The 13,884-nt window shown below is 37.1% G+C and overlaps 1 protein-coding gene across 3 annotated transcripts in view; it reads left to right on the forward strand.

Annotated features, from left to right (window-relative positions):
• The window catches only part of GRID1 (glutamate ionotropic receptor delta type subunit 1), a 671,187-nt gene that overhangs the window by 561,180 nt on the left and 96,123 nt on the right, over window positions 1-13,884 (forward strand). For all 3 annotated transcript variants that reach the window (XM_070616293.1, XM_070616307.1, XM_070616296.1), the window contains 2 exons: window positions 1,278-1,602; window positions 2,798-2,936. In XM_070616293.1, coding sequence (XP_070472394.1) covers window positions 1,278-1,602; window positions 2,798-2,936 — 464 coding nt within the window. The remainder of the gene's footprint in view (window positions 1-1,277; window positions 1,603-2,797; window positions 2,937-13,884) is intronic.

Genomic DNA, 13,884 nt, shown 5'->3' on the forward strand with positions numbered 1-13,884 from the left:
AATATGCTCCAAACTCTCTGAATCCTAAAAAAAAAGATCTGTGGATCTTAGGTTTCTGAGAAGTGAAAGCCAGAGATGCAAATGAATGTGACAAGTACAAGAGGAGAGCTCTGGCATCATCACCTCCAACATTTTTTCTCTTTACCCTTGATATGTTGTTGGATTTCACAGTTCCGAACATCAACATATCTGCCCCACTAGCCCACATTTAAACCTAATGAAATCCTTCTATGTGTGTTTCCCCAGTTCGAATATGTAGGTTGGATCCGTTGTCACCATTGGCCATTTCGAAATAAATCTAGTTCTGATGATGCCTCCTACTTGGAGGCCCAAGATACAAGATGGAGATGATCACTAGTGCTCTTGTGGTTGAAGCGGGTACTTCAGGCCCATTGTTACCCACCATCATCCATCTAGGGATAAGGATCGTTACCTCCACCAGTCTTGGCAGCTTTGTCCTCACAGTCTACCTCCATCTTAAAAGAGATCTTTGTCTTTAAAATTAAGCGCATCTTGGAAAGCAAAATCCTTGGGAGGCACTTTTGAGAACATGGTGCACTCTGCCCAGAGAGTCCCTTCACGACTTGGCTTTGCTATACAAAGAATTGACCCATATATCTGCGGACCATGAGGTAGAGGCGGTGGGAGATCAAAAGAAGTAGACAGCCCCTTTTTTCTTGGAGGATATCACTCTCTGGCATAGAATTTGCATATAAAACAATCAGGGACTGATACGTTAATGAGATGCAAGGTAGTTGTGTAGCTCACCACGTAACTTCCCAAGTATTTTTGAGAAGAGAGATGTTAGTGTGAGCTAATGGAGTTTGGAGAGCTTGATGGAGAAATGGAGTGTACTTGTGGCCCTAAAGTATAGGACAGATGCAGATGAGCCTCAAGAAAACAGGAGTGACTTAGTGTGTGCGGTGGAGGTGGGAACACCAGCAAAAGAAAGACGTCAGCTAAAGTTTGCTAGGGGGACAATAAGAGAGTGAAGAAAAACTGCAATTCTTACAGGAATGAGGATGCTTTCTATCTTCTCCAGAAGAGGTTTCGAGGAGTTTTTAGGGTTCGGGAGAGAAATTTGTAAGGTGAAGGAGGTAATAAGAGACAACTTAGTGTTGGGTTTTCCTTACAATATTCGAGGTCACAGAGTGTCAACTCTCAACTCCATTTCCTTTGACCAGAACAACTCAAAGGGCAGAGGGGCAGCCCTTGACCCAGGGCAGAACCCAGCATTAAGCTGAGGGCTGCCGTCTGATAAGATGTTTGCCTTTCAGAGAGCGGACTTGGCCATCTCCGCCATCACCATCACCCCGGAGAGGGAGAGCGTTGTGGACTTTAGCAAGCGGTACATGGACTATTCGGTGGGGATCCTAATCAAGAAGCCCGAGGAGAAAATCAGCATCTTCTCTCTTTTTGCTCCTTTTGATTTCGCGGTCTGGGCCTGCATTGCGGCAGCCATCCCTGTTGTTGGCGTGCTGATATTTGTGTTGAACCGGATACAGGCTGTGAGGGCTCAGAATGCCGCCCAGCCCCGACCCTCCACTTCAGCCACCTTGCACAGTGCCATCTGGATCGTCTATGGAGCCTTTGTACAGCAAGGTACCTTCCTGGTTTCTTGATATTGGAATATCCCCAGGGGCCCGAGAGAACTTGTCCATTGGCAAAGCTCTTACTTGCACTTTGCCAAAGTCATTTTAAATGCAATTTTATTTAATCTCTAGGCCAGTACTCATATCGTGCTGCACCCCATTTCTCTCTGAGTAATATCAGATTGAAATTAAATGAAATGACAACAAGGAGCTCAACGTCAATCCTGATTCTTCACTTTAGATAAAATTAGAGTTCTGCTTTGCACTTTCCTCCCCTCCTACATTAGATTGATTGTTATGCACGTGGGGTTGTCAGATGAAACTGTATCTTGCTTAAATTTGAAGTCATAATGGGAAAAAAAAAATCATGACTGTTTTGCAATCATCTACGCGGTACTCCAGCCATTCTTGAGATGCAGTCTCCTATCCCTGAGAAGTCTGAATAGCACTTGGGGAGTTAAGGATTATGCGATTTTGAGCAGAAACGACAAATTGCAAAGTTCCTAATGTGAGCCTTGGCCTTGTTTGCACCTGGCAAAACATGTGTCACCTTCTGTGAGGTTGTATGAGAAGAGTCAGTGAAAAGCTTTCTTCCGATACCACATAAGGGACTAAGGAGCAATAATTGGCCTCAGAGAGGCAGCTTCTGACCGAAAGTCACATGCAATGATTTCTGAAAATCCTAGGGAAAAAAGTCATCTAGTGAAGGCTGAATATTAGTAACAGTGATATGGTACATCTTATTTCTGAGGTTTAAAAGAAAGCTAAGGAACCCTCCGGGTAGGAGGTTATTCTGTATTTACAGAATTCCTGAGACTACTCTATGTGAATTTGAAATTGGAAAGGGACCTCACATCAGGTTGCAGCCCAGGAAGTTCTCAACAGAGAGAGGTAGAACCTCCTAACTGGCAAATTTTGATATTCAGAACTCTATCTTTGGTGTTTTGACAAACATCACATCACTAAAAGGCCAGTCCTGGCTTTTCCATATTTTGTGGTCCTCCATTTCTTTCCAAGATTGGTGGTCTTAGGATTCTTTCCCAGGATTGTCACAGTCCCTCATAACCAGCTGACAGTCACTTCTCTGTTCCCCAACCCATCACCAGTAGTGGCTCCCTATGCCCAGCTGCAGGGCGGGACATTTACATGGGGAAGAACGTGAGAGCAGAAGCCCGAGACCAATCCATTTTGCTTGCCTCCTGCAGGTGGTGAGTCCTCAGTGAACTCCATGGCCATGCGCATTGTGATGGGCAGCTGGTGGCTCTTCACTCTCATCGTGTGCTCCTCCTACACAGCCAATCTGGCTGCTTTCCTCACAGTGTCCAGGATGGACAACCCCATAAGGTAAGATCCATTCCTCCTTCCAGATCTGGGACCGTTCAGTGCTCAGAGGCTGTAAAGAGAGGATGCAAACCTGTCCGGGCAGGACAGGGCTTAGATCCCTGATCTGAATTTGATGCATGAAGAGCTTCACTCCTGTTGTATTTTATTTCATGCGCAATTGAATAAATGTGTAAAGTCATTAATAATATTTCTCTGAACATTTAAATCCTGCTTGTAAGACTAATAAATCAAAAGATTAAAAATTAACAATTGAAATTTCCTCAGACGTTTAAACATTGATTACAAAATTATTTAATCAAAATTTTCTAAACGTTTAATTAAAATTAATTAAAACCACAAGTCTAATATATTTTTGTAGTCTTCAAACACTTTAAAATTATTTTTAAAAACGCCGGTTATTACAGTGATTAGAAAACTTATTTCACTGATATTTATAAAATTATTAAAACCAAGGACTACAAGTATTTCTTCACTTTACCAAAATATTAAAAATATGACAAAAAAGAATTAGTTCAACATAGTGAAATATCTTGGAAATGGCTTTGTTTTATGATCAGATTCCCACATACTGAGTAAATTACAGAAGAACTTGGACATAGTGAACATATGCTGGAAATGTGGTTGCTGAAGTGATCAAAGGCACAGATCTATTCTGCCCTTCCTTGGGTACAATATCGGCTTCAATGTCACCTCTCACTTGATCCCTGATTGTGTTTTTTTGTGTCCCTGCCTTCAGTAATTTCTCCTTTAATTCATCATACTTGCCATCGTCGTATTGATTCGTTTCATCCATAGCGCTAATCAAGTCATCCATACTCGACTAGCCAGCTTCTATGGCTCCCAAATGCCATTTAAAAGAGTTCAGACTCCTTGACTAAGATTCAAAACTCAGTATGATGTTATCGGGTGTTTTTTTTTTAGTTGACATTTTTATTGAGATAATCATAGATTCTCATGCAGTTGTGGGAAATAATGCAGAGAGGTCTTCTAATATCCTTTAACCAGTTTCCCCCAATGGTAACATTTTGCAAGACTTTAGTATCATATTATCACAACCAGGATATTGACTTTAATGCAATTGACTGATTCTGCTCAGATTTCTCCTCCTGTACCTGTACTCTTTTCTGTGTGTGTGCGTATGTGTGTGCATTTGGTTCTATACCGTCTTATCCCGTGTAGATTGTGTATCCCCATCACAGTAAAGATACTAAATAATTTTATCCTTACAAGGATTCTTTGTGTTGTGCTTTTGTAAGCACACCCACTTCATTCATACTTCTTCCCCTCCAGCCCTGTTCTTAACCTCTGGCAACCAGTAATGTGTTCTCCATTTCTAAAATTTTGCCATTTCAAGCATGTTATATAAGGAATCATACATTTTGGGACTGGCTTTTTAATTCAGCACAGTTCTAGAGATTCATCCAGGTTAGTGTGTGCATTAATAGTTCATTGCTTTCTGTTGCTCAGTAGTATCAGACGTACCACAGTTTGTGTAACGATTCACTCATTGCAGGACATCTGGGTTGTTTCTAGTTTTAGGTAATTATGAATAAAGCCACTATGAATATTTGTGAGTGGGTTTTTATGTGAAGGTAAATTTTCATTTATATGTGATATATATCCAAGAGTGCAATTGCTGGGTCGTGTGGTAATGGCATGCTGAGTTTTATAAGAAACTATCAAACTGTTTTATCCAAAGTGACTACCATTTTACATCACTGCTAGTGAAGTAGGAATGATCCTGTTTCTTTGCATCTTTGCCAGCATTTAGTGTTGTCATTGTTTTTATTTTACCATTGTGTTGGGCATAGAGTGATATCTCATTGTAGTTTTAATTTGCATTTCCCTAATGACTCCTTATGATGAACATGTTTTCAAGTGCTCAGTACTATTAATATATCCTCTTTGGTGAAATATCTGTTTATGTATTTTGCTCATTTCCTAATTGAATTGTTTATTACTGTTGAATTTTGACAGTTCTTTATGTATTTTAGATATTGGTTCTTTGCAAGATATGGGGTTTGCAAATATTTTCCCCCACTCTATAGTTTGTCTTTTGAATCTCTTAACAAGGTCTTTCACAGAGAAAAGTTTTTAATTCCTATGTGGTCCAATTTGTAAATCTGTTCTTTTGTGGAGCATGCTTTTGGTGTCACGTCTAAATCTTTACCTAGCCTTAGACTCTGAATATAATCTCCTATTTTTTCTTCCTATAAGTTTTGTAGTTTTACATGTTACATTTCAGCCCACAATCATTTTTTAGTTAATTTTTGTATAAGGTGTAAGATTTAGGTTGAGTTCTATTTTTTTCCCGTCTATGGATATCAAATTACTCTAGCACCATTTATTAAAAAGGGTATTCTTCCTTCATTGAATTGCTTTTGTAATTTGTTAGAAATCAGTTGGGCATATTTGTGTGGGTCTCTTTCTGAGTCCTCTGCTCAGTTCCGTTGGTCTTTGTCTGTCCCTTTGCCAATACCACGCTGTCTTGATTACTGGAGCTACAGAGTAAACCTGACTTTGGACAGTGATTCCTCCCATTTTATTCTTCTCTATTAAGACTGTTGTAACTATTCTAGGACCTGCACCTTTCTGTACAAATTTTAGAATAAGCTTGTCTATGTCAATAAAAAAACTTTTCTGTGCTTTTGATAGGAATTCCATTAATTATAGTTGTGATTGCATTAAACCAATAGATCATAACTTGCTCAGAATATTTATCATGAATGGGTATTGGATATTATCAAATGCCTTTATTGCATGAGTTGACATGATCATATGCTTTCTCTTCTTTAGCTCGTTAATATTAGAGATGACGTTGATTGTTTTTCCAATGTTGTACACCTTGAATGAATCTTGCTTGGTCATGGTCTATGATTCTTTTCATATATTGTTGGATTCTATTTGCTGATATTCTGGTTGAGGAATTTTGCATCTAAATTCATGAGAAATATTTGTTTCTACTTTTATTTCTTGTGCTGTCTTTCTCTGGTTTTGATATCAGGGTAGCACTGGCCTCATGAAATGATTTAGGAAGACTTCCCTCGTCTTCTTTTTTCTGGAAGAGATTATGAAAAATTGGTGTTAATTCATGTTTAAATGTTTGGTGTAATTCTCCGGGGAAACCATCTAGACCTAGAGATTTCATAATTTGGAGATTTTAAATTATGAATTATTTTCTTCACAGTTCTAGGGCAATTCATATTGTCTATTTCATCTTCAAGACCAGTTGGTTTATATGGTTGTTCCTGTTTTCCATTTACTTGCTGATCTTCTCTCTAGTTGTTTTATCAGTTATTGAAAGTGGGATATTGAAGTCTCCACCTTTTTTTTGAGGAAGTGTCCATTTCTCCCTTCGATCAATTTGCTTCATATATTTTGGAGCTTTATTGTTATGTGTACATATGTTTATACTTGTAATTGTTATATATTCTTAGTGAATGACCCTTTTGTCATTATATAATGTCCTTGTTTGTCTCTCATAAAAATTTTTGTCTTAAAGTCTACTTTATCTGATATTAGTATAACCATTCCAGTTCTCTTTTGGTTATTGTTTGCACAGAATATTTTTTTCATCCTTTCAATCTTTCATCCATTCACACTTTCAATCTATTTGTCTTTGAATCTAAAGTGAGTCCCATCTACATAGCATACAATTAGATTATGTTTTTTAATCCATTCTACCAAGGTCTAGATTTTAATTGGAGAGTTTAATCTATATTTATTTATTATAGTTAGTGATAAGGAAGAACTCACTTCTGCCGTTTTGTTATATTTGTTTTCTATATGTCTTTCATCTTTTTTGTTCCTTATTTCCTTTATTGTTGCCCTTTTTGGGGTTATGTAGATATATTTTGCATACCATTTTAATTCCCCTGTGGTTTCTTTTACTATGTATTTTTTGAGTTATATTCTTAGTGGTTGCCCTAGGCATCACAATGAATATCTTAATTTATAATAATTTTCTTTGGATTAATGCCAACTTTAAAAGTATACAAAACTTTGCTCCTATATCACTCTGTTCCACTCCATCTCTGCCCTAACAACTCCCTTTTGAAGCTGTCTGATTTCTTCCTTTTCAGGAGGTAATTAAAACATTTTTCATCCAATTTGTTCAATGGATAGTCTTCTATATTCAGTTTTTAAATTGTTATTTTTATGATTTTTTTACTTATTGAATAGACTTCACAATTTGTTTAAAAACAACTATCTAGATATTAGAATATATTATTAAAATATATGTTTGTTGTTTTTTAATTTTAATTTTTAAAATTGTGGTAAAATATACTAACATAAATTTTATCATTTTAATCATTTTTAAGTATACAGTTGTGTCATTAAGTATATTTACATTGTTCTGCAAACATCACCACCATCCACCTATAGAATATTTCATCTTGCAAAACTGAAAGTTTATACAATACTCCCCATTCCTCACTTCTCCAGACCCTGGAAACCACCATTCTATTTTCTGTCTCTATGAATTTGACTACTTAGCATATCATCAAGTTTCACCATGTTGTAGCATGTGTCAGAATTTCCTCCCTGTATAAGGCTGAGTAGCATTTCATTGTATGCATATACCACATTTTGTTTATTCATTCATCTGTCAAGGAACACTGGGTTGCTTCCATCTTTTGGCTATTATTTAATAATGCTGCTATAAACATGTGTGTACAAATATCTGTTCAAGCCCTTGCTTTCGATACTTTTGGGCGTATATCCAGGAGCGGCCTTCTGAATTATATGGTAATTCTATGTTTAATTTTCTTGAGGAAGTACCCTTATTATATTCCACAGCTGCTGCACCATTTCACATTCCCACCAGCAATGCACAAGGATTCCAGTTTCTTCACATTCTTGCCAACCCTTGTTTTCCATTTTGTTTTTGTTTCCGTAATAGTTATCTTAATGGGTATGAAGTGGTATCTCATTTTGGTGTTGATTTTCGGTTCCCTAACGATTAGTGATTTTGAGCATCTTTTCGGGTGTTTATTGGCCATTTGCGTTCTTTAGAGAAATGTCTATTCAAGTCCTTTGCTCATTTTACATTTTTTTTTTGTTGTTATTGAATTGTAGGACATTTTTATACATTTTGGATATTAATTCCCTATCAGATATATTATTTGCAAATATTTTCTCCCATTCCATGGGTTGCTTTTTTATTCTGTTGATAGTGTCCTTGGATGCAGATAAGTTTTAATTTTGATGAAGTCCAAATTTTGTTGTTGTTGTTGTTTTTGCCTTTACTTTTCCTGTCATATCTAAGAAATCATTGCCAAATCCAATGTCACGAAAATTTCCCAGTAAGTTTTCTTCTAAGAGTTTTATAGTTTTAGGTCTTATATTTAGATCTTTGATCCATCTTGAATTAATTTTTGTACATGGTGTAAGGTAAGGGTCCTACTTAATTCTTTTGCGTGAAGATATCTAGTTTTCCCAACACCATTTGTTAAAAAGACTGTCCTTTCCTCATTGCATACTCTTGACACCCTTGTTGAAAATCATTTGGCCATATGTGGGATAGTATTTCTGGGCTCTCTATTCTATTCCCCTTGTCTGGATGTCTGTCTTCATGCCAGTACCACACTGTTTTGACTACTGTGGCTCTGTAGGACATTTTGAATTCAGGAAATTTGAGATCTCCAAATTTGTTCTTTTTCAGGATTATTTTGGCTATTTGGGGTCCCTTGAGATTCCATATGAATTTTAGGATGGATTGTTCTGTTTCTTCAAAAACCATCATTGGAATTTTGGTAGAGATGGTATTGAATTTGTAGATTGCTTTAGGTAGTAGTGACATCTTTACAATATTGTCTTCCAATCCATGAACAGAGGATGTCTTTCCATTTATTTGTGTCTTTAATTTCTTTCAGGAACTGGAATTGTTTTTGCAATTTCTCCTTCAGGTTGTTATTCTTAATGTGTAGAAATGCAGCTAATTTTTCTGCATTGATTTTGTATCCTGCAACTTTGCTTAATTCACTTACTAGTTCTAATATGGGTGTGTGTGTGCACATGCGTGTGTGCACATGTCTAATTTTAAGGTTTTCTGCATATAAGGGTATATTGTCTGACAACACAGATACTTTTAATTTTTCCTTTCCAACTTATATATCTTTTATTTCTTTTTGTTGCCTAGTTGTCTGGCTGTGACTTCCAGTACTAGGTTGAATAGAAGCGGTGGAAGTGGGCATTCTTTTCTTGTTCCTGATCTTACAGGAAAGGCTTTTAGTCTTTCACCATTGGGTGAAAGCTTTGGGTTTCTCATATATGGCCTTTATTATATTAAGCTAATTTTCTTTTCTTCCTAACATGCTGAGTGTTTTTATCATGAGGGGGTGTTGAATTTTGTCAAATGCTTTACCTGCATTGAGATGATGGTGTGGCTTTTTTCTTCATTCTGTTAATGTAGTGCATTACATTGATGGATTTTTGTATGTTGAACCATTCTTGCGTTCCAGGAATAAATCCTGCTTAGTCATGGGGCATAATCCTTTTAATATGCTGTTGAATTCAGTTTTCTGGCATTTGTTGAGGATTTTTGCATCAATATTCCTCAGGAACATTCGCCTGCACTTTTCTTTTCTTATAGTCTTTTTTGGGCTTTGGTATCAGGGTGATGCTAGCCTCGTAGAATGAGTTAGGAAGTGTTCCCTCCTCTTGAATTCTTTTGCTAAGAGTTTGAGGAGGATTGCTATTCATTCTTCTTTAAATATTTGGTAGAGTTCTGCAGTGAAGCTGTCTGGTCCTGGACTTTTCTTTGTTAGGAGGTCTTTAATCGCTAATTCAATCTCCTTACTAGTTATAGGTCTCTTCAGGTTTTCTATTTGTTCAAGATTCAGTCTTAGCATGTTGTGTGTTTCTAGGAATTTGTCCATTTCATTTACATAATCCAATTTTTTGCATACAACTGACAAATATTATAATATAAATATATTTGATTTTACTTTTATCATGTCTACTGATGCATTCTAAATTGTTTTCGTGATGTTTAACATTCTATTACCATTATTATTATTATGGTTCCCCACTATCACCATTGGAAGTTAAACATCCTCTTTTAACCTCCAGTAGTTTCCTTTAGGCTGAGATATACATCCACTACTATTTCTCTTTCAGAATCAAGAGTAAAACCATATATTCACATATCTCTCCCTAAGTAAGATGGTACTAGAATATCTTTTTATCCTCCTTTCCTTCCACTTATGCAACCATTTTTTGTTGATAAAACATGAGATTTTAGACTTAGTGTACTATGGTTCTTTATTTTCTTCTTCTTTTTAAAGATATTTTATTTTTTCTCTAAGATATATATTCGGCATTTTCATTCTTTTGTTTTATCTCATCCATATTTATAGTCATTATTTGGACTGAATTCTATGTTCCGGTGGTTTCAATGTTTGTTGATTGTCTCTTTATTCTATGACAACCATTGTTTATTTATTTATTTTAATGAGTTTTTGTTCAACTAGAGTAGCTCTTTGAGCAATGTACCTAACAAGAGTTGTGTATTTTCTGAGAGCATATCTGAGAATCTTTTTCTGTTGCATTCACACATGAATTAAAACTTATCTGGGTATAATATTCTTGTTTCACATGTTTTCTCCTTAATAGTCTATAGAATTTGCCCCATTGCCTGAATTCTATATAATTTGCTCCGTTGCTCTTCCTGTATGTAATCCTTTAGAGAAGCCCCATTCACCTCCTCTTCGTCCTCTCCTCTTTCCTTTCCTCTCTTCCCTTCTTATTCTTCCCTCTTTTTCTCCATCTCTGTCTTCTCCCTCCTCACCTCCCTCTTCCCTTTCTCTTCCCCTCTTCCTCCTCTCTCCCCCATTCTTCTTCTCATCCTTCGTGTTCCTCCTTCTCCTTTAATCCTTCCTCCTCCTTCTCCCTCCCATTCCTCTGTCTTCACCTCCTCCCTTTCCTTGTCACTTTCCTCTCCCCTTTCTCCTCCTTCTTCTCCTCCCCTTCTTCTTTCTCCTCTCTCTCCTCCCCACTGTTCTTCCTTCTTCCTTCTCCTCCATGTCTTCCTCGTCCTCATTTTCCACTTTTTTCTTGTCTGCCCTCTTGTCATCCTCCTCCTCCTCTCATTCTCTTTCACTTCTCCCTCCTTCTGATCCTTTTTCTCCTTCTTTTTCTATTATCTTTCTCCCCTTCTTATTTTCCTTTCCTCCTCCACCACTCCTCCTTTCTTATGCTTTCTTCTTTGTAACTAAGTTTAATAATAGCTTTGAATTAAAAATCTGCCATCAATATTTAATAAGGAGTTGACCTATATGTCATTAATTATGACTAGAATTCTCCTTTTTACATGCAAAAAGAAACTTGCACTTTAGCTCAATAATTTTGTCATCTATTAGGTATTTCCTCATCTATTAAATCTTTCCTATTTATCTTTGTCTTGTTTCCAGGAACATTAACTTTTCACGTGTTGGTGCTATGAGTCCTCCATTTCTGTTGTACTCTCTTTGATTATTTTTAATTTATTATCCTTTTCCTTTTCATTCTAGGAGAGTCTCCCGCATTTCTGATTAGATTTTCTCCAGTGTTCATAGACTTTTCAACAATGTTAATGAATGTATAAATTCTACCTGTATGCTTTTATTTCTCTTTCATTCTTTCTTCCTCCCACTCTGTTAGTACTTTTTTATTTCTCAGTCACTCTTTATGGATTTTATTTTAATTTTTTGTTATAAAGAGTCCTTCCTATAGTGAATTATACCTACAGAAAAACAAATATTCTTAAAATTTTACTTTATTTTTGAACAATATGTTTTTAGTATCTTTAATGAGATATAATATAAATGTATCTATACATCATTTCTTTCATGCTGAATCTTTTCTTTATGCCCCCATGTTGTGGTTTTTTGCTGTTTAGTTTGCTCTTGCTAGATTCTGGAGAACCCTTCCATAGACAAATAGATAGAGTCTCCTTGGATCTCCTAATAGTACACCTGGCTGCAAGTAGAATCGTCCTCTCAGATTCTAACCTGGCTTGTAAGTGGAGGTGAGGACTGTCATATAAATTCCCATTACCAGTCCTGGGCCTTAGTGGGAAATTTTCCCTTTTGAATTTTTGCCCTACTGATAAAGTTTCTGTTTCTAGAATTCTGATTGATCCAGCACCTACAACAGTAAGAAAAGCCACAGTGTATCTTGTTTTTTAACCTCCTTTCTGGCCTTGCTATTCTCCATGTCAGAGACAAACACCAGTAAACTGAGGTTTTTGCATGCTGTACCCTGCAGAGCCCAGAGGAATCCAGGGGCCTTCCATTGTTGAACTGTTTGTCTATGTAGATAGAAAAGGAAATCCACTGAGATGATGCACTTTCAAAGCAAAATGAATCCGTGTCTCCTATTGCTGTCTCCCACTAATTTCTGCCTTCTTCTCAAAATATTTGGTAAGTTGGTAGCATCCTTCCCTAGGTTCATGATACATGATTCTCTATAGTTTAAAACAATCACCTGGTAATTTCAGTAGGTATCTGGAAGGCTGAATGATGGATATCTGTCTTCTCTTTATCAATCTATCTTTCTTATTCATCCAAATGATCTTCAACCTATACATTTCAAGCTAATGTAAAACCATTCAATAATGATGGCAGTTCCCATTATAAATGTTCATACTTACCATCCATATAAATGTCCTAGTCTTTGGAACCTATAGATTTATTTAAAACACATACAAAAGTCTGGTATCCAAGAGAGACTGAAATTTTCTGGAGAACAAGAGACGTACTTAGCAACTAACTTAAGCAATTTTTACCTTTCTCATTTGGAGTGGGTATGAGGTACATTCAGGGAGGAGGTCCTATCTCACTTACAGTTCACTGAAAATGTCTCAAAATGTTGTAATTACTTTCATCTCCATTACTATTACGAATAGATCTTCCCCTGTTATCATGATGAAAGCAGAGTCGTTTGAAAAAGGTGGCATCAGCAGGTGGTTTGGCACTGCAGGCATCATTGCCCTGTATTGAGGAAATGCTTTGGCTAAAAATCCTAGGTGAGGGGCTGGCCCAGTGGCATAGCAGTTAAGTTCGCATGCTCTGCTTTGGTGGCCCGGAGTTTGTGGATTTGGATCCCTGGCGTGGACCTACATACTGCTCATTAAGCCATGCTGTGGCGGTGTCCCACATACAAAATAGAGGAGGATTGGCACAGATGTTAGTGCAGGGCCAATCTTCCTCACCAAAAGAAAATAAAAAAGAAAAATCCTAGGTGAGTAACACCCTATGTTCAGAGGCATCACATTTGGCCTAGTGGCACCTTTTGGAGGGCAGAAGCACAGTGCCACAACTGGGAGAGATACCAGAGTGTAGTTGTAATGAGCATAGACACTGAAGCTTGATTGCTGGGTTTCAGATCCTCTCTCTCCCACTTACTGGGTGTGTGATCTTGAGAAAATTACCTAATCTCTCTGTACTTTACTTTTCTCATCTGTACATAGGGGTAAGAATAGCATCTATCTCATAGGGCTATTGGAGGAGATTAACCAACACGTGTTAGAGTTTAGAATATTACCTGGCCTGTAGAAAGAACCATATAAGGATAGATACTATTGTTGTTTTGACAAGGACCTTGCTACTCCAAGAAATAGCTCTGAGGTTTGGAGTCCTGGATTGAGGAAAAAGCAGCCTGACTAGGAGCTGTGGGAGAGAAGATGACAGTCTAGGAAGTAGGCAGCTCTGTTGGGGTATTGCCACCAGCTCGCTGGATGACATTAGTCACTTGACCTTTCTGATTCTTAGTTTCTATATCTGTAAAATGAGGAGGTTGGTGTAATTGGCCTAGTCATGGCATTTAAGATGATGTTTCTCTGTTTATTGAATTTGGAAATATCAAATTTGTAAATTAAAAGTGAACAAATGCTTCCTACAGATAAATTCTTGTGTTCAGCGAGGGAAGGATAAGCAATCCATAATAAGAGCTTTGTCTTCTGCCC

This window comes from Equus przewalskii, chromosome 1 (genome assembly GCF_037783145.1).
Source record: "Equus przewalskii isolate Varuska chromosome 1, EquPr2, whole genome shotgun sequence".
Lineage (NCBI taxonomy): Eukaryota > Metazoa > Chordata > Mammalia > Perissodactyla > Equidae > Equus > Equus przewalskii.